Source organism: Carlito syrichta, unplaced genomic scaffold, assembly GCF_000164805.1.
Source record: "Carlito syrichta isolate Samal-C Ts95f unplaced genomic scaffold, Tarsius_syrichta-2.0.1 Scaffold304507, whole genome shotgun sequence".
NCBI classification, from domain to species: domain Eukaryota; kingdom Metazoa; phylum Chordata; class Mammalia; order Primates; family Tarsiidae; genus Carlito; species Carlito syrichta.
This window is the reverse complement of record NW_007248603.1, coordinates 194,809-215,487: the sequence shown is the minus strand read 5'-3', so window position 1 is coordinate 215,487 and position 20,679 is coordinate 194,809. Positions and strand designations below refer to the sequence as shown.

Here is a 20,679-nt window from a genome sequence, read left to right as displayed (position 1 = left end):
GGTGAAATCCAACCACCAGCATGTTTGCTTGACCCTTGCATTATTGGTCTGCAGAATTTTTACTTTTTCTTCTCTTTTTTTTTTTTTTTTTTAAGTAGAGACGAGGTTTCGCTATGTTGTCTAGTCTGGTCTTGAACTCCTGGGCTCAAGCGATCCTCCCACCTTGGCCGTCCAAAATTGGATTACAGGCATGAGCCACCACACCCAACCAACTAGAATGGGAGGTTATTTTACCCAAAGAAGGAATATTTTTTTCTTTGTCTTTTTGTTTGTTTTGAGTCAGACTCTGTCTCCCAAGTGCCGTGGCACAATCAGGCTAACTACAGTCTCAGTCTCCTGGGCTTAGGCTTTCCTCCTGCCTCTGCCTCCCAAGTAGTTGTACTACAGGGTACGCTACCATACCCACCTGATTTTTTATTTTTTACAGAGATAGGGTCTCCCTGTGTTACCCAGGCTGGTCTCGAACTGTTGGCCTCAAGTGATCCTCCTACCTCAACCTCCCAAAATGCTGGGATTATAGGTATGAGCCACCATGCCTGGCCCTTTACTTTTTCATATTGACTTCCTTGCCAACATTTTTAAATAGGAAAATTATACAATTAAGAAAATTTTTTTTAACTTATAAAAGTCTGACAACGTCCAACCTGCCCATTCATATGGCAACAGTCAGAGCTGGGTAAGTGCTACCTCCTTTGAACAGTCTTCCCAATTGTTACCACTTCCTTCATATTTCCCCAGGGCTGACCCTAAGTGTCAGTTGCTGCATGTCATCTGCTCTTCTTTTTTATAGTAGAACTGAAAGGAAAATGACTTTAACAGTAAGCCTGCTTCAGTCATTTTCTTAACTTACCTTGCCACTCTAGTCTTCTGAGTTTATGATCTCACCTTAATTCCATAGTGAAGTTCCCACAAGCACTTACCAGTGTTTCTAGGACTTAGCGGGCTCAAGCCTGCTGAGCAAAGTCAGGCAAAAGCTGGATGAGTGACAAGGCCAGTAATTTACAGGAATTGAGGACATGTGTGTTTCTTTCCAGGATTATGGGCTGTGTGAGGAGTGGGGCTGCCTGTACCCTATTCCAAGAGAACATTTAATCAGCCTACATCAAAAACATCTTCTCCATCTTCTAGAAAGAAGAGACCATGAAAAGGCTCTGCAGGTAAGCCTCTATATTCTTCCCATTTTTCTTTTGGAGAGGGACAAGGTTGGTCAGGTCAGATGGCTTTTTTCCCTGCTGAGTCCTGTGCAGTCTCAGATCTGCACCGTCATGTCCCTCGGGAGTTAGTTATAGTCATCCTGAGCAGAAGGTGCCCAGCCCTGCACTAGGTGCCTGTGGGGCAGCTGGCTCCAAGATTCTGCTGAACCCTGGTCCTATCAAAGCCATGGCATTTGTGAAGCTACAGACGTGGTGGAAAATGAGTATAGAGAAAGGGTTAGTCCGAAATGAACAAACTTTAATATTCCTTCCTCAGACTAAGCAAGGCTGGCCTAAGAGTTCTTCTGCCAGCCTCACTTCCTCCTCTCCCCTCTGCAACAGCTCCTGCAGAGAATCCCCGACCCTACTATGTGCCTTGAAGTCACAGAGCAGTCCCTTGACCAACATGCTTGCTTGGCCACGTCTCACTTCTTGGCCAACTACCTCACCACCCGTTTCTATGGACAACTGACTGCTGTCCGACACCGAGAAATCCAGGCGCTGTATGTGGGGTCCAAGGTAAGAAAGAAAAGGGGTGTTGGGAAGGCAAGCGTGAGGGAGAGACTGCGGGCCTAGCTCCCCCTTAGGGACTTACCTTCTAGTGGCTGAGTACTGGCCAGTATCAGCCAGTACTGACCATCCCTGACCTGTGCTACATGAAGTCTTTACCCCAGCAGCCCACCATATCCTAGTTGAGTCTCCTCAGATCATCATGCTCTCCCTGCCCTGCCTCCCTCGGGAATTCTACGTGGTCCTCTTAAGTCGTCTTCCTGATTTCCATGGCATCTGTTGTGTCACTGCTCCTTTCTGACCACCTGAAATTACAATTAAAATTAAAAAATACCCATAGTGCACAATGAATATTTGTATACCTAACCCTTAATTGTACCCCACAATTTTAAAATAAAAAAATATATATAATTTTAAAAATACCAATAGCTGACCTCCACCACAGATCAATTAAAACTAGTCTTGGGACCATGTGTGGTAGCTCACACCTATAATCCCAGCACTTTGCAAGGCTGAGGCAGGAGGATTGCCTGAGCCCAGGAGTTCGAGACCAGCCTGGGCAATATAGTGAGACCTCATCTCTACAAAAACATTAAAAAAAAAAAAAGAATTAGTCAGGCATGGTGGGATGTGCTTGTCGTCCCAGCTACTTGAGAGATGGAGAAGGAAGGGTTGATTGAGCTCAGGAAGTTGAGGCTGTGGTGAGCCATGATCATGGTGCTGCATTCCAACCTAGGTGACATAGTGCGACCCCCAACTCAAAAAACTTGTTTAAAAATCTGGTCTTGGATAGGGACTCGATATCTTCCAAAGGAATTCTGATGAGCATTTATACTAATCTGTGCTAGTTTAATAATTTAGGAAGAGGGTTAATTTTCTAAGTAATTAGATGAGATAATAGATTCTTATCTTTGATGTATAACCTTGGAGACACTAATAGAAGAAATTGTCAGCTGAAAAAGAAATCCAGAGCAAGAAAGTTTGGGGAGAGATGGAGCCTTCTGGCACTCTTCTCACTATTCTGCTTGGCAGTCCTATCTACTGCTCTACAAAGGACAAGCGCTAGAAGAGCCGCGAATATAGCCTCTGGTCCACTTGCTAAAAGTTAATCTACATAACATGTTCTGAAAGAAGATACACCCAGTGCACTGAACCTAAATGGGGGAGCCTTCAAAAGTGGGAGGGAACAGAGCCAGGGACCATAGTCACGCCTAGTGATCATGGCCTCTAAAGGGAGTGTAGATTGGTCATTTACCTGTGGAATACAGGAGGTGCCAGGCTCCATCAGTCCATTGAGATCACCTTGCATTGCTCACTCTGAGTAAAGGCTCAAGTTGACAGAATGGTGGCAGTAAGGGTCAAGCAAGCTCAGCCGTGCTGAAAGAGCTTAGGCCAGTCGTCAGCAGGCTCCTGCGTGTGTACCGAATTCAGGCCACAGCCACTTTTAGAAATCAAGTTTTATTGGAACACAGGTGCGTCCATCATTTACATATTTACCTATGACTGCTTTCAAGCTGCACTGGTGAAGCTGAATGGCTGAGGCAGAGACTTTAGGGACCATCAGGTCTAAGATATTTGCTCTCTTTTTTTTTTTTTGACGGGATCTCATTCTGTCACCTAGACTGGAGTGCAGTGGTGCAATCATAGCTCACTACAGCCTCAAACTCCTGGACTCAAGCAGTCCTGCCTCAGCCTCTTGAGTACTATGTCAGGCTAATTTTTTATGGTTATCCAGGCTAGTCTTGAGCTGCTAACCTTAAGCAATCCTCCTGCCTTGGCCTGCCAAAATGCTGGGATTAGAGGCATGAGCCACTGTGCCCGGCCATTCTCTGATCCTTTTTAGAAAAAGTTTACCGACCCCTCATCCAGCTGAAAGGTACTTGGAGTACATCTCAATTGCCACCCGGAGAATTTAGAGGGGAGTTCAGCCTTGCTTCCTCGAAGACTGCAAGCCAGTTTTGGTAGTTGGCCACAGACCTTTTGGTCTCTGGCATCCTTCTCCTACCAGGTGAGAATCTCAAGTGTCTTCTGAAATGTGTGTACTAGCCAGGCCCAGTGGCTCACGCCTGTAATCCCAGCACTTTGAGAGGCGGAGGTGAGAGGATTGCCTGAGCCTACAGGTTCAAGACCAGCCTGGGCAACTTGGCAAGACCTCGTCTCTACAATATATCAAAAAATTAACCAGGCGTGGTGGCACATGCCTGTAGTTCCAGCCACTTGGAAGGCTGAATCGGAAGGATCACCTGAACCCAGCAGGTCGTGGCTGCAGTGACTGTGAGCATGCCACTGCACTCTAGCCTGGGTGACAGAGTGAGACTCCGACTCAAAAAAAAAGAAAGAAAGAAATGTGTGTACTGTTTTATTTTTCTTTGCTCTCTGGATCTGCCCACAAACAGGTTTTGCTCACCCTGCCTGAGCAGCACAGGGCCAGCTATTCCCACTTGTCCTCTAACCCCCTGCTCATGCTGGAGCAGCTGCTAATGAACATGAAGGTGGACTGGGCCACTGTGGCTGTGCAGACACTGCACCAGTTACTGGCTGGACAGGAGACTGGCTTCACCATGAACGACGTGGACTCACTGCTCTCCAGATATGCAGGGAAAGCCCTGGACTTCCCATACTCTCAGAGGGAGAAGCGATCAGGTAACTACCAACATCCTAGGCAGGGATTCTACAAGGAGGAAGAAACACCAGGCTACATTCTCAGCTTTCATTTTCTCCTTTATGTTGGGTTGATCAAGATTGAGCAAAATATACTTCAGAAGAGACAGTGCTTTAATATATAAGGGAGATCTTGATCTTGGAGGAAGTAAAAGACCAATCAGAATTGAAGAATAGGAGATAACCACTGCATGCATAATAACAGCAAGATTTGGGAAACAAGTATCCTGGAGATAGACTCTGTCTGGCCTTGAGGTGGTGCCTATTAAGTGCCATCATTTTGCTTCAAGAATATGCTGTAGTACCAGGATCATATCACTTGTGCGGGAGCTGACTCAGCCTCTTCTATCATGAGGAAAATGATATAAGTATGAACTGATGTTCCAGCCAGCTCTGTTTTCTCACTCCCTTTCCTCCAGGGGCATCATTTAAATATCTTCTGCTTTGCCCTGAGCATTTTTAGATTCATTTTGTAGAATCCTAGCATCTGCCTCAGTACCTCATGAGCCTCAACACCGTTTGTTTTTTGAGGAGTTTAAGAAACATGCATAGCCGGGCTCGGTGGCTCAGCCTGTAATCCCGCACCTTTGGGAGGCTGAAGTGAGTGGATTGCCTGAGCCCACGGGTTCGAGGCCCGCTTGGGCAGCGAGACCTCATCTTTACAATAAATCAAAAAATCAGCCGGGCGTGGTAGCACATGCCTGTAATTCCAGCTATTTGGAAGGCTGAGGCGGAAGGATCGCTGGAGCCCAGCAGTTCGAGGCTGCGGTGGCCGGGAGCAGCCACTGCACTCCAGTCTGGGCGACCGAGTGAGACTCCAACTCAAAAAAAAAAAAAGAAAGAAGCATGCGTGCTCTTTATACATAGTAGAGTCATGGAATGACCATCCGTGAAACCAGCAGAGATTTGAACTCAAAGTCTAGGGTGGCGAATAAAGATGCTTATGGCAGAATGATATTTTGGCAGCATTTTCCCTCTCTACAGATTCTGTGATTCACCTCCAGGAAATTGCCCACCAGTCTTCAGACCCCGAAACCCTCTCTAGATCACCGTCAGCAGAGTTCTCACCTGCTACTACTCCTGGTAAGAACTGTTTTTGACTACTCACCAAAATGTTTCAGTTCAAGCTTGCCTTAGTCTGACAATCTGATTTTTTTGTCTCTTTCTTTATTTCTTATTATGACATTATTGTTTTCTTTTGTTATTGTTGTTCATTCCAGCTTTATATATACCAAAAGATTCAACATACAGTCAATTCTTTTTTTTAACGGCAGTATGTCTATATAGTCTCCACAAACACTGAATTAGCGAATCCTGAACCCTTGCTCCTAGGGGAAGCATGTACGTGTGTGTATACATATCTCAAGTACAAAGAGGGACCCAAAAAAATCTGGAATTATTTTTTTGGAGTGTGGGCCCAGTGTCATATAGTCTTCTCCATTGGCATCAGTGTAACTGCTAGCATTGTTATGAGGGGCTGTATTCAACTTCAGTGAATTTTTTGGGGGGAAAGATTCTTTCAACGTGTTTGCCCATTTCATGATGAGTGATTTACAAGTATACCTACCCACACCACGCAGAATGTTATGCAGTTTTTGACCAAAAACAGCATGATCCTTGTGTCCCACCCTCCGTGTTCACCTGATCTCACCCCCAAGAGACTTTTTTTGTTTCCTGGAATGGAAAAAGTCCTGAAAGAGAGACGTTTTGCTGATGTGGAAGAGGTGAAACAAAACACAGCAGAAGCACTAAAAGGCATTAAAATTGACAAGTTCAAAAACTGTTTTGAGCAGTGGGAAAAGTGTCTTGATGGGTGTATTGCATAAAATGGAGAGTACTTTGAAGTTTACACATGTAAGAATAAATACCCAATTTTTAAAAATAAATTCCAGGTTTTTGGGGGGTTGCTCCTTATAGATTATAGTCTAAAATGCTAAAAACAACTTAACCTGGTCAATTCTATTTTCCTTATTTTTCAAAAGAGAAAAAGATTCAGAAGTGTTAAGTGACTTGCCTGAGGCCACCCCACTAATAGGACCAGACCTAGGACTCAAACCCCATCCAGCTGGCCCCAGCACTGAGTGTCTTGTGATACCCCACCGTGTCCCCTGCCATCTCCATCCTCTGGTCACCACTGTATGAAGTCTGTAACAACCTCAGCTAAGAACCTTAGTTCTTAGGGTGCCTCAAAACCTTCAGGACTCTGAACTTGTTGGCAAATGACTGCGAAAGTAGGACGAGTGTTGGTTTTAAAGTTGCAAATAAATGTTGGTAAATAGGCAAATTCACAAATATGGAATCTGCTAATAATGAAGATGGACTGTATTTAGTCCTCAAATTCATGCTGTCACCCACACAGGATGCAAGCTCATGGAAGGCCTCAGCCATGCCTTAGTTACCCTATTTACCAGCCTCCCCTCCCCCTTCTCTGGCCCCATACAATGACTGCTCTTGAAGAAATTCAGCTCAGTGTGTTTTGGGGGTTTGTTTGTTGGTTGGTTTTTTGAGTCACATTCCCATTCCCATGTTGGAGTGTGCTGGCACAATCAGATCTCACCACAGCCTTGACCTGGGCTTAGATGTGCTCCTGCCCCAGCCTCGCAAACTACCACACTGGGCTAATTTTTTAATGTTTTTGTAGAAACCAGGTTGTGCCATGTTGCCCAAGCTGTTCTTGAATACCTGGGCTCAAGCAATCCTGATGCCTCAGCCTCCCAAAATGCTGGGATTACAGGAATGGGTCACCACACCCAGGCAGCTGAGTGTTTTGTTTGCCAAAAAATCAGGGGCGTAGGATTCTAAGGAGTTTTCTTCTGGATGCTACTATGAGTTAGATTGTTTTACAATTCTCTTTTCTGTGACACTATTGCTCTGCTAGGTGACAAGACATCTCCTTAGATACTGGGCATGTTCTTAGAGACTGTGCAGACTGTGGCATTTTCCAGCCATACTTTGAAAATGAATCATGCTTCATGATAACCAGCAGAGCTGAGGGAGGGCTCAGACTGCAGGTGTGTGAGCAGCCACATGTCTCTGCAAAGGGCAGCCTGAACTGCTCTGGTGCATATAGACATATGTCTATGTGCATACATGTGTGTGTATTAGCTTTTTATTTTGGAAAATTTGCACACGCTAAAGAGAGAGTAGTATAATGAAATCTCACATTCCCATTCCCCAGCTGCAATAATTATGTCGATTCTTGTTTCATCTCTCTTCCTACACTCTTCTACTGGATTATTTTGAAGCAAATCCTAGATATCACATCATTTCATTTATAAATATTTTAGTATAAATCTCCAAAAGGTAAGTACTTTTATAAAGCAAAACTATAACACCATTATCATACCTAGAAACAAATTAACAATGATTCCTTATTATTATCAAATATTAAACCCATATTCAAATGGCCCTGGTTATCTCATAAAGATTTCTAATAGTTGTTTTTTCTAGACTCAAGACCTAAATAATGTCTACACATAGAATTTGGCTAAAATATCTTTTCAATCTCTTTTAATCAATAGGTTCCCTACCTCTTTTCTTTATTATTCCCCCTACTGCTTTTTTTTTTTTTCTTAGTCAGGGTCTCACTTTTTCACCCAGACTGGAGTGCAGCGGCATGATCACAGCCTCAAACTTCTGGGCTCAGGAGATTCCCCCAACCTCAGCCTCCCGAGTAGCTAGGACAGGTACCTACCACCACAGCCTGCTAAGTTTTTTCATTTTTTTTTGTAGAGCCACGGTCTCACCATGATGGCCAGGCTGGCCCCTACCTCTTTTTTATTTGTTAAGGAAACTAGGTCATTTGTTCCATGAAGCTACCTATATGCTGGATTATACTGATCGTCTCCCTATGGCAATTTGTCCCCTGAATTTCCGGTATGCTGGTATTTAGATCTAGAAGCTAGATGTGATTCAGGCTTACTATCTTTTGGTAAGTATACTTGAAAGTTGCTGTTGTAGAGTTCCATCAGGAGGCACACAATGTCTGCTTGCCTCTTTTGTATGACACAAATAGCCACTGATGGTCATTAGCTGTATGTATTATTCCAATAAGGGTTTGTAAGATGATACAATTCTGTCATTCCCTCTTATAAGCTGGCATATTGATCACCTTTTATTCTGACCTCTGGCTCTGGCTCCCAGGTGTCTCCATTGTACATTCCCCCATTCCAAGAGAGAGTTTCCCACCGAGTCAGACCCCACTCGAATTCGTGCCCCCAGCAACACCCCCTGCCAGGCACCAGTGGGTACCAGATGAGACGGAGAGCATCTGCATGGTCTGCTGCAGGGAGCACTTCACCATGGTGAGCAGCGTCGGTGCCACTCTCACCTGCAGTGAGAAAGTAAAGGAAAATTCTAGTTTATGAGCCTGGGTTTATTGTCACTTCCTGCCCCCAAGGGAATATTGGCATTTTTCAGAAGAACTGTCAAACCTAAGACTGCATTTATCTTTGACCTGGCCAGAATGTGTTTTCTGAATTCAGACAGATCATAGATACCCTCAGATAGCCTTAAGTCCTAAAAGCTTTGCCATTCTCATGAAATAATGAAAGAGAGGGAGGAGGAGTCACCAAGCTTTGGGGGAATCTTGTTTCTAGCTTCCGTGTTCTTCACAATATGACAGGTAACCTGGCAGCAGTTATATATGCTCGCTTGGGAGACAGAGGACCTGGGTTCTCATCCTGGCTCTAACAACGTGGCTACTAACACTTTCAGTCTCATGTGCCCAATTGTAAACTAAGAATGATATATTATTTGGCTCTTGGAGCTGTTAGAACTAAATATGATAACATATGGCACCCATACTTAACACAGTACCTGCCTGGCTCATCAGCTCAGTGCTGATGAAAATGATAGTGATATAATTTCTCTGTGTCTGTTTTCTCCTCATCTATAAAAAGAGGTGCAGCATTCCTATCACCCTCTTCTAAAGAAATGAGACTGTACGTTAAAGGCATTTTGAGGCCAGCCATGATGGCTCATGCCTACAATCTTAGCACTTTGGGAGGCCAAGGCAGGAGGATTGCTTGAACCCAGAAGTTCTAGACTAGCCTGGGCAACATAGTAAAACCTCATCTCTACAAAAAATCAAAAAGTTAACCAGGCATGGTGGCATGTGCCTGTTGTCCCAGCCACTCAGGTTGTTGAGGCGGAAGGATTGCCTGAGGGTAAGAGGTTGAGACTGGGGTAAGCCGTGATCACACCACTGACTCCAGCCTGGGCAACAGAGTGAGACTCTGACTCAAAAAAGAAAAAAGGCTTTTTGAAAAAGAATACTTTTTCTTTATCATCACCAATACCATGTAGAAATGTGATCCTCACTTCTTTCCCACTGCTTTTTGTTGTGTCTCCACATCTTTACCTCCACACACAAGTAGAACTTGGCAGACTCTATTGGAAAACTGCCCATGACCTGGCACCTTTGCCTATCAGCTGAGACATTTCATTGTTTTGTTGTAGAGACAAGATCTCACTATGTTGCCCAGGCTGGTCTCAAACTCATGGTCTCAAGCAGTCCTCCTGCCTCAGCCTCCCAAAGTGCTGGGATTGCAGGCATGAACCACTGCACTTGGCCACCGGTATTCTGAATAAGTAAGTCACAGGTAAATAGTACCAAATACAAGTGGATTGATAACAGCCCCCCTTCTCTCCCTCCATTCCTCAGTTTAACCGGCGCCATCACTGTCGCCGCTGTGGCCGGCTGGTGTGCAGCTCCTGTTCCTCTAAGAAGATGGTGGTGGAAGGTTGCAGAGAGAACCCTGCACGCGTGTGTGACCAGTGCTATAGTTACTACAACAAAGAGTGAGTGTCCTACAGCGGGGCTGGTGCTGTGATTGACCATGACACTCTTCCCCATGTCCTTACTCTCCTAGGAATCTTGTTATGGAAAGATTTCAAATCTGGACCACTCACAAAATGTTTATATTGTTCAGGCACAGTGACTCACACCTGTAATCCCAGCACTTTGGGAGTTTGAGACAGGCCTGGGCAACACAGTCAGACCTTGTCTCTACAAAAATATATCCAAAAAATTAACAGTGTGGTGACACATGCCTATAGTCTCAGCTACTTGGTAGGCTGAGGTGGAAGGATCACCTGAGCCCAGAAGGTCATTGCTATGGTGAGCCATGATCATGCCACTGCCCTCTAGCCTGGGCAACAGAATGAGACCCCGAATGAAAAGAAAAATAAAATACATTTTTTTTGAGTTGGAGTCTCACTCTGTCGCCCAGGCTGGAGTGCAGTGGCACACTCACTTGACCTGCTGGGCTCTGGCTATCCTTCCACCTCAGCCTTCTAAGTAGCCAGAACTACAGGTGTGCACTACCAAGCCATAAAATACATTTTTTAAAAAACGCTTAATATAACATTCACATTGAAATGCCATGGACCCGACAATGTCAGATATATTTATAGACTGACCTTGGTCAGAGAAACTAGTAAGAGAGGAAGTAGGAATGAGATGAAGTGGCATTCAAGGTTCTTATATAATGTGCTCTCTGAAATCAGGACACTTGTTCCTTCAGCCCTTCCCCAACTGAGGCCATTAACCTTGGTTCACCGACTCACCCATTTTCCAGCCACTGTTGCTTCAGTTGGTCTCAGCTGGACTCTGGGGGACATGTTCACACCTGCTGAGTGCCTGGCATCACTTGCCTCAGCCCTGCTCTAGGTAGTCATCTAAGCTTGTTACCCACAATTAGAAGAGCCCCCACGCTTTCCTACACACAGTTCACCTGTGACAAATCTCAACAACTGCTCATTCCTCTGGCAAGATGGATCAAGCCTGTGTTTGCTGGCTCCATGTTGCTTAATTTTTTCCACTACTGCTAGCAGCAAAGGAGCATGAAACCAAGGCAAGATCTTAGAGCATCTGGGAATATGGGTGAAAGCAACTATTCCAAAGCAAAGTCACTTTGAATTCTCCATGTTTTATGTATAGACTTATGTAGATTTCCTATTCTGCTCAATCACATGTTTGTGTTTGTCCTAATATGAACAGTTTTGGTCATTATTTACGAGGATAATTACTGATCTCATAAGAAGGAAGGCATATCACGGTTATCCTACAGTTTCTGGGACTTTGGCACGCCACTGCCTCCCCCCCTTGAGGCCGGGGACAGGAATTACCCATACACTATACTGCTGAGATTTGAAATGGGTAGTTAGTATTGAGGGGATTCTTTCATTCAATAGTTTTGCCCACATTTTAATGGGGAAACAGCTAGCAAATAGACCACAAGATTGCTAGATAAGAACATTGGTGGAGGCACACACAGCTTAACTCAGATGGTCAGAAGGCTTTCCTAGAGGAGACCCTTAGAGGATGAGGACCTAGTAGAAAAAGATGCCAAAAAACAGTATTCCCCAAGAAGGGAGTAGTAACTGCAAAGACAGGGACAGGAGAAAATGTGAATCTTTTGAGGAACTGTAAGTAGGTAAGTGATGGGCTGGGGCTCTGGCTAGGGTACCCCAGATTTAACAGCTCATAGCTGAGCTGGAGGACTTAGGCAACGGTACAAAGCCTTGAACTTGCTTTCTGGTGTTGAGCTGGGGTTGACCAGTGGGCACCTCATGCAGATAATAGACTTGGGCTCTGGCTTGTGGCACTGGGACTTAGTGCTTGGTGGCACCAGTCAAAGTTGACCAGGGCCATTTGAAGAGCAGGGAGAGCCTTTCCATGGCTTGAGCACAGGTCATGGGTGGCAAGAGTTGCCCTCAAGAGATTCATAGGCTAAGTCATAAAGGGGCTCTGACTGCTGAACTGCGAATGTGGGATATTTTTACCCTGAGGAGCTATGGAATTTTAAGTAAGAGCATAATGTTGGCAGATTTGCTTTCTTCAAAGTTTGCTTTAGCTACAAAGTGGAGAATATTTTGACATAATTAAGGAGAACAATTGGGAAGCCATCACGTACTCTAACAATAAATGATGAGGGCTCTCACTGGGACAGGGGTGAAGAGAGGTGGGGACATTTAAAGGGGTGTTTAGGAGATGGAATGGACAGGACATAGGAAGTGATTGGCTGTGATGGGTGAGGGAGAGGAAAGAGTTGTGGATGAGCCTCTGATATCTTACTTGAGTGGCAGTTTTTTTAAAAATGTTTAGCTGCTATATGCTAAACTCAACACAAAGAAGAGAGAAATTGATTCAGGCCAGGCATGGTAGCTCGCACTATAATCCCAGCTACTCCGGAGGTCTAGGTGAAAGGATCACTTGAGGCCAGGAGTTCAAAACCAACCTGGGCAACATAGTGAGATACCATCTTTAAAAAAAAAAAAAGTAATCCAGGCATTTAATTTTTTCCCCTCTGTTTCCAGTGCACCGGAGGAGAATCCAGGACAACCCAAAGGTAAGGCTGAGTCACGTTCTCTGTGGCTGTTTATTCGCTCAAGTTGATAGTATCTTCAGTGTATCAACTGTAACTGATAACACCCAATGGCAACTCTATCTAACTTGTTGCCAAAGAAAATTCTTGGCATTTCCATTATCCCACTTCCCCTGAAGTTCATCACAGGAACCCACCCTACTGACCCGTTAGCTTCTAGCATTGAGAAGGCCAGCAACCCCAGGATTTAGTCCCTAACTTTTAGTAGGTCATTTTTTTCCTCTTGGTTTCCTTTTACCACCATCCTGCCTCCCAGTGGCCCCTCCCTACCCCTAGCTAACACCTTGGCCTCTATCCTTCCACAGCAGGTGAGCTTTTAAAGGATCCAGTGGCTCAGCCATCCATTTGAGAAACATGCCCTTTTTACGGTTTCTTGTGTGAAGCCATGGGGTTGTAGGACGGATGCTGTAATGATCATCCCAAGTCTATGCCTGGGGAAGAAGGTTAGAAGTGCTTGATGCAGTCTTCTAAAGGAAATAAAAGGAATCCAGGAGAGAGAAAGGGGCCCTCAGATAGCAGGCATGTGTCCTCCTGCAACTCACACCAGCTCACGGAGCTAGGCTAGACTCAACTGCCAGCCAGTGAATGACACATGAATGGCGATTCTCTTCTCAGCATCAGACAACTGGCAGAGTGAAAGCCCTCCATATTCATTTGTCGTGAGAGTCCCCAAAGCAGATGAGGTGGAATGGATTTTGGATCTGAAGGAGGAAGAAAATGAGCTGGTGCGGAGTGAATTTTACTATGAGCAGGTAATAGCAATAAAACACAGTGGTCATTTGAGTTTCTTTGTGACATGCAGTAGTGTGGCAGGAAATACAGAGGTAGGTAAACACGTGTGGCCTTCATTGTTTCCAGTGTCATGATTTGGGAATGAAGACAAGTAAATCCGTGAAGACAGGAAATAGGGAGCCTCTTGGGAAATGCACAATGGGAAACCAGGAAAGGCTTCATGGAAGAGGTAGCATTTAAGATGCACCTTGGAGGAGTGAAAAGAGTGTGGCAAGCAGAAATGAGGGGGGATTGTGAGGTTAGTGAGGCTTAAGGAGGACCAAAAACTATACAAGTAAAACATCAGAGCAAAGACAGTGTCAAAAATTGCAGCATATGATTAGAGAATTGGAACATAGAATCTATAGATATCAGAAAGGCAGTGAAAGGTAGGACTGAAAAGGAGAGTGTATGCTCAGGGCCTTGAATTCTGCAGTAAGGAATACTTCCTTGACAGGTATCAGGGGTCTCTGAAAGGTTTCCAAGTTGCTTGGAATGTGAATTTAGCTGCCTGGCTTAAAGCAGAAACTCGTCCAGGTGGTCAGATGAGCTAGGTAACTTGTAGTCCAGGCCAGCAATTAGAAAGACTTTCCCTGGTGGGACAAGAGACTGGAAAATGAAGGGAACCTATGCATGCTGTCAAGAAGTAGGCAACTGCCAGGCTGGGTGGCTCACACCTGTAATCCCAGCACTTGGGAGGCCGAGGCAGGAGGATTGCTTGAGCCCAGGAGTTCAAGATAAGCCTGGGTAACATAGCAAGACCTGGTCTCTACAAAAAATATTTCAAAATTAGTGGGCCTTGGTGGTATGCACCTGTGGTCCCAGCTACGTGAGAGGCTGAAGTGAAAGAATCACCTGAACCCAGGAGTTGGAGGCTGCAGTGAGCTGTGGCCATGCTACTGTACTCCAGCCTGGGCTACAGAGTAAGACCTCAACTCAAAAAAAAGAAAGAAGTAGGTAACATGTCACCACATCTTCTTTCCAGGAAAATGTCAAAACCTAGCAGCCAGTGCTTGGTAGTGGTACTTAAAACTTTTTTTTTCTTCTTGGAATCAGGGTCTAACCCTGACACCCAGGCTCAAGTGCAGTGGCATGATCATGACTCACTGCAGCCTCAACCTTCAGCCTCCTGAGCAGCAGGGACTACCAGCACATGCTTCCACGCCAGGCTAATGTTTTAACTTTTTGTAGAGACAAGGTCTCGCTATGTTGCCTAGACTGATCTTGAGTTCCTGGGCTAAAGCAAGTCTCCCACTTCGGCCTCCCAAAGTGCTGGTATTATAGGCATGTGCCACCATGCGTGGCCCTACTTACAATTTCTGAAATGTGTTTAGTTCCACTTCTGCATTGCTGTGGGATTTGGCTCCTTCCTCTAGAGTTTTTCAGCCTTTTGAAAGGGAAAGTATAGTTTCTGCTGTCCAGGTGCTTTTGAAGAATGCGTTGGTCCCTGGGTTCACTGTGTGTTTCTCCCTATTTCCACATGGGCCAGGCCCCCAGCGCCTCCTTGTGCATTGCCATCCTGAACCTGCACCAGGACAGCGCCACCTGTGGTCACCAGCTGATTGAGCACTGCTGCAGGCTGTCCAAGGGCCTCACCAACCCAGAGGTGGATGCCAGGCTGCTCACTGACATCATGAGGCAGCTGCTCTTCAGTGCCAAGATGATGTTCGTCAAGTCTGGCCGGAGCCAGGACTTGGCTCTTTGTGACAGGTATATGGAGATGTTCTTCTACATGGAGGCAATTTCTATCCAACTGCTTTTTCTGACCCCACTGTGATTTCATATATATATGACAAGATAGTCTGAAATATTTTGCATCTCAATTTGATGTTGATGAAATGCACAATTGTTCTTCCTCACCCTACCTTCACAGCCTCTGTCCTTTTCTTCTTCAGAGTGGATCCTTAAAGTTGAGTTTTAGTCTACAAGGGGCGGGAGGGAAAAGAAATCCGAAATTTATTTTATTAAAAAGTGTATATTTATTCTTACATGTCTAAACTTCAGTCACTTTCAAAGTACTCTCCATTTGATGCAATACACCCTTTGAGCTGCTTTTTCTACTGCTCAAAACAGTTTTTGAACTCATTGATTTTGATGCTCTTTAGTGCTTCTGCCGTTTTTTGTTTCACCTCGTCCACATCAGCAAAACATTTCCCTTTGAGGACTTTTTTCATCCGAGGAAACAAAAAAAAAAGTCGCTTAGGGTAAGAGCAGGTAAACAGGTAGGGTGGGGCACGGGGTCATGCTGTTTTGGTCAAAAACTGCTAAACACTCAGTGATGTGTGAGCAGGTACAATCGTAAATCATCCATCATGAAATGGGCAAACAAGTTGAAAGAATCTCCAGAAAAATTCACTGAAGCCGAATGCAGCCTCTCACAACAACACTAGCTGGTGCATGGGTGCCGATGGGTTCCTAGAACACTTACCTAGTATTTTTGGGGAGCGGTCCCCTCATACCTATACTCAGTCAGAAAGAAAGTAAAGACTTGACTGATTGATCTGTAATTAAAAGCAATCTAGCCAGGCTCGGTGGCTCAGCCTGTATTCCCACGCCTTTGGGAGGCTGAGGTGAGTAGATTGCCTGAGCCCGCGGGTTCGAGACCCGCCTGGGCAGCAAGACCTCATCTCTACAATAAATCAAAAAATCAGCTGGGCATGGTAGCGCATGCCTGTAATTCCGGCTACTTGGAAGGCTGAGGCGGAAGGATCGCCGGAGCCCAGCAGGTCGAGGCTGCACTGCACTCCAGTCTGGGCGACCGAGTGAGACTCCAGCTCAAAAAAAAAAAAGCAATCTAGGGAAACACCGTTAGTCTCTGTGGAACTTTCTGTCTTTTAAAGAAAATGTATCCTCCCTAAATGTACAGTGATTAGCCTTGAACAAAACTCTACCCCAATCTTGATCAAATTTGGACTGTGATCTCAGTGAGTTCTAGATAATGGATCTATAAAAGCACTCTGGGGATTGGTCTATCCCTGTGTCAAAGGTAAAAATCTGGTTTATAAAGTTGAAGTGTCTGTAAAAAAAAAAAAAAAGTTATGATTAGACCTCCCTCTGGTTCCTGCACTACCTGCTTTGACTCCATTCATTAACTTGGCAATGAAAACTCCTGACTCCCTGCTTATCCACCCCGATGTATGATTCATGTATTGTGTTCCCAAGTGCTTAGTCCTAATTAGACTTGGGAGCAGGCAGCATACTTTTCTTTGAAGGGTAAGTGCCTCCCTTAGATGCCTGCTCAGAGTACGTGCCTACAAACTCACCAGCCAGCACAGAGCACAGCGAATCCCAGCTTTACTACTTCTTAGTGCTGTTAACCCCTCTGGGCCTCAGTTTCCTCCTCTATAAAAATAGGAGTAATAGTACTTACCTCATAGGGCTGTTATGAGGGTACATTCGGACTGCCCATGTGAAGGACGAAAAACTGAACTTGGCACATGTGTGTACTCCAAAAATGTTAGTAATTTTTATTATTTTTATTAACAAAAACTAGAAGATTGAGAAAAGCAGAAGGAAGTGAAAGAAAGCGGAAGTGAAAAGGAGCTGATTTTACTCTTTTAATAGCAAGAGGCAATAGATTCTACATCATTCTTTCAAGTTGTTGAATAAAGAAATAGATGTATGTTGAGTGAGATTTTCTAAATAACTGAAAAGAACCAAAAATCTACAAAATTATCAGAAAGGAATGGGAGAATGAGGAGGGAAACTCAGAACTTTCCATATAGCAAAAGGTAGAAAACAGGGGAAACATGAAAAAAGACTTAAGGCAGAAATAAAAACATCCAGATAGATCCCAAATATCACTAATGTAAATGAGAAAAGAAAAAGATACTCTGGAGGGAAAACAAATTTTACATCAAGTCCTATACTTCCTTTAATGGAGGAAATATTCACTTCAGACTGAGAACTGCAAAAAGAAAGTCATCACTTCATAGGATTCTCACCCACCCCAAAGTGTCATGGGACAGTTTATAGTGGTAGCTTCCAATTACACATTCTTCTTCTCCACGCCTTCCCCTTCCCCTCTGTATTCAGAGATGCCCACTGGAGAGAATCATTGCCTTTGTGCCAGTTTGCTAATGGGAGTAGATTCACTTCTCATGCGTGTTGGCATGCAAATCAGCTAAAAGCTCCTGGTTTGCAGCGTGTTTTTCTACTGTTTTAAACTCTTCACCCTTCTAATAGACAACCAAACAAATAAATAAATGTAAGTTTAAAAACAAAACTCAACTGGGCACAGTGGCTATTACTTGTAATCTCAGTTACTCAGGAGGCAGAGGTGGGAGGATCACTTCAGGCCAGGAGTTCAAGACCAACCTGAGCAACATAGCAAGACCTCGTCTCTAAAAAAGCAATTACAATGTTTTTAAAAATCACATCATCTATTTCAAATGTTTTCATTTTCCAAAAGTACAAATATATTATGGTACTGAGGCTTTTCTACCCATCTCTCCATTGCTAAGAATCGCTGACATACAGAATCCCTTTCCAGGGAGTCAGGATTCACAGAGTTTTTTTGCTGGAACTGAGACAAGATTCAGGAACCTTGAGTAGAGGCTTGTTTCAGGCAGCACTAGACATACTGATCCACCCTCTGGGCTCTTTGTCTTCAGAAGGTTTTTAGAAGTATCCAGTGTCAATAGTAAGATCACAGAAGACAGCACTCACAGGCTCTAATGAGGACCCATCCTTAGCTCAGGGAGAGGTTATCAAGTTTACAGTCTGAATGAAGGGCCAGTGTGCCCCTGCCCCACAGCATCTCCAGGGAATGGCAATGGTGTGACCTCTGTACTAACCAGGGGTGCCGCCCACCGATACTGAACCCTTACCTAGTGGGGGAAGCCTATACTACAAGTTCAGGTGATCATTCCACCCAGGAAGTCATCCTTCCTGAGCCCAGGAGGTCGAGGCTGTGGTGAGCCATGATTATGCCACTGCACTCCAGCCTAGGCGACAAAGTGAGACCTCAACTCAAAAAAAAAAAAGAATCAAAAACCTTTCAGCAACAACTATTTGTAGTAAGACTCCAGGGAGCCTTACTGCCTTGCCCTTTTCCTCTCTCCCATGAAGGAGTGTTCAACAGGACCAAAAAGCAAAGTGACAACTTGTAAGGCCCCAGCATTCCACGTAAAGGCCTTGCCTCAAATAGCCCCGAATATCTATACTTCAAATGTTAATATGTAGTATTTAATGAGTGCCAGAAAAGTTTCAGACACTATCCTAGGACCTTTTACTCGAGTTATTTCATTTTATCTGTAAAACTCTGCTATTACAGTCATGCACTGCCTAATGACAGGGATATGTTCTAAGAAATGCATTGTTAGGCAATATTGTCATTGTGCAGATATCATGGGGTATTTTATACAAACCTAGATGGCACAGCCTATTACACACCTAGGATATACGATATAGCTGTTGTTCCTAGACTGCAAACCTGTGCAGCACATTGCTGTACCGAATACTGTAGACAGTTGGAACACAGTGGTACTTGAGTATCTAAATACATCCAAACATAGGAAAAGTATAGTAAAAATATGGTATTATAATCTTATGGGACCACCAGCGTATATGCAGTCCATTACTAACCAAATCGTCAGTGTGTGGCATGTGACTGTATATCCATTTCACAAATTAGTAAATTAAGACAGAGAAAGGTTAATGAACTCACCCAGGTCATAGAGCTACTAAGTGTTAGAGCTAGGATTCCAAGAGCATGACTCCAAAACCTTCACTCGTGGTGTCTTTTGCTGTGCATCTCTCTATTCCCATGATCACATTTCATATTGAAAATGGAATACAGGGCATGGTGGCTCATGCCTGTAATTTCAGAAGCTGAGGCAGGAAGATTGCCCGAGCCCAGGAGTTCAAGACCAGCCTGGGAAACATAGTAAGACATTGTGTCTACAAGAGATTTAAAAAAAAAAAAAAAAATTAGCCAGGTGTGGTGGCGTGTTCCTGTAATCCCAACTACTCAGGAGGCTGAGATAGCAGAAATGCCTGAACCCAGGAGGTCATCCTTCCTGAGCCCAGGAGGTTGAGGCTGTGGTGAGCCATGATTGTGCCACTGCACTCCAACCTGGGTGACAGAGTGAGACCTTGACTCAAAAACAAAAACAAACCCAAATTGAAAACCTTTCAACAACAACTATTCGTAGTAAGACTCCAGGAAGCCTCACTGCCTTGTCCTTTTCCTCCCTGTAGCTACATCAGCAAGGTGGATGTGCTGAACATTCTAGTTGCTGCTGCCTATCGCCACGTCCCATCTCTGGATCAGATCCTGCAGCCAGCTGCGGTGACCAGGCTTAGGAATCAGCTCCTGGAGGCTGAGTACTACCACCTGGGTGTTGAGGTGAGGTGGAGACAAAGCTTACATCACCCCAACGTGTGAGTTGCCTGTGCTCATCCTTGCAAAGGGCTGTTGCTGTCTCTCTGTTGTCCTGACCATGGGAAGTATCTTGGAACTGACCAGTTTGCTAGTGTGGGATTAATGGCAGGTGGGGTGCGGGGCTGCGGCGTTTGGCACCTGGGGATAGAATTGATCTTGGTCTTCAGGACTGTCCAGCCTGAATGTGGCTTCCTGTCACTGAGAGGTTTTTCCCCCAGGTCTCCACAAAGACTGGGCTTGATTCCACTGGGGCGTGGCACGCTTGGGGCATGGCCTGCCTCAAGGCTGGAAACCTCACCGCCGCACGGGAGAAGTTCGGCCGCTGTCTGAAGCCCCCGTTGGACCTCAATCAGCTGAGCCATGGCTCACGGCTAGTGCAGGATGTGGTTGAGTACCTGGAGTCCACAGTGAGGCCCCTCATGTCCTTGGTAAGAGCAGAGCAGGCAGAAAGTCCTACTTGGCGAGGGAGGCCCAAGAGTGGTCGGGACTGGGGAAAGAGTCAACTTCAATTCGACTGATGTGTCATTCCTGGCTCAGAGCCTGCCAGGTTTAAATTTTGTTTTTTCCATGATATATATATAGATGAGTAACCATATTTGGTTAGATAAGTAATAGAGTCAACTTTTTTTAGAAAAGGGGGAGGGACTATGGCAAACTACTTTGAAAAGGATAAAAATCATATATAATCCCATACCCCGACTAATTAGTATTAAGAATTTGATGGCTTTTCCATGTTATGTTTTTTAATGAAATTAGAGTTATAGTGTAT

At 44.7% G+C, this 20,679-nt stretch overlaps 1 protein-coding gene across 1 annotated transcript in view; it reads left to right on the top strand.

Moving 5' to 3' along the window:
- ZFYVE26 (zinc finger FYVE-type containing 26) overlaps window positions 1-20,679 on the top strand; it is a 74,076-nt gene that overhangs the window by 38,592 nt on the left and 14,805 nt on the right. Inside the window, exons 24-34 of the mRNA XM_008060068.2 lie at window positions 1,035-1,157; window positions 1,536-1,712; window positions 4,100-4,346; window positions 5,349-5,447; window positions 8,508-8,668; window positions 10,030-10,166; window positions 12,687-12,718; window positions 13,370-13,506; window positions 15,015-15,235; window positions 19,727-19,874; window positions 20,129-20,338. Coding sequence (XP_008058259.1) covers window positions 1,035-1,157; window positions 1,536-1,712; window positions 4,100-4,346; window positions 5,349-5,447; window positions 8,508-8,668; window positions 10,030-10,166; window positions 12,687-12,718; window positions 13,370-13,506; window positions 15,015-15,235; window positions 19,727-19,874; window positions 20,129-20,338 — 1,692 coding nt within the window. The remainder of the gene's footprint in view (window positions 1-1,034; window positions 1,158-1,535; window positions 1,713-4,099; window positions 4,347-5,348; window positions 5,448-8,507; window positions 8,669-10,029; window positions 10,167-12,686; window positions 12,719-13,369; window positions 13,507-15,014; window positions 15,236-19,726; window positions 19,875-20,128; window positions 20,339-20,679) is intronic.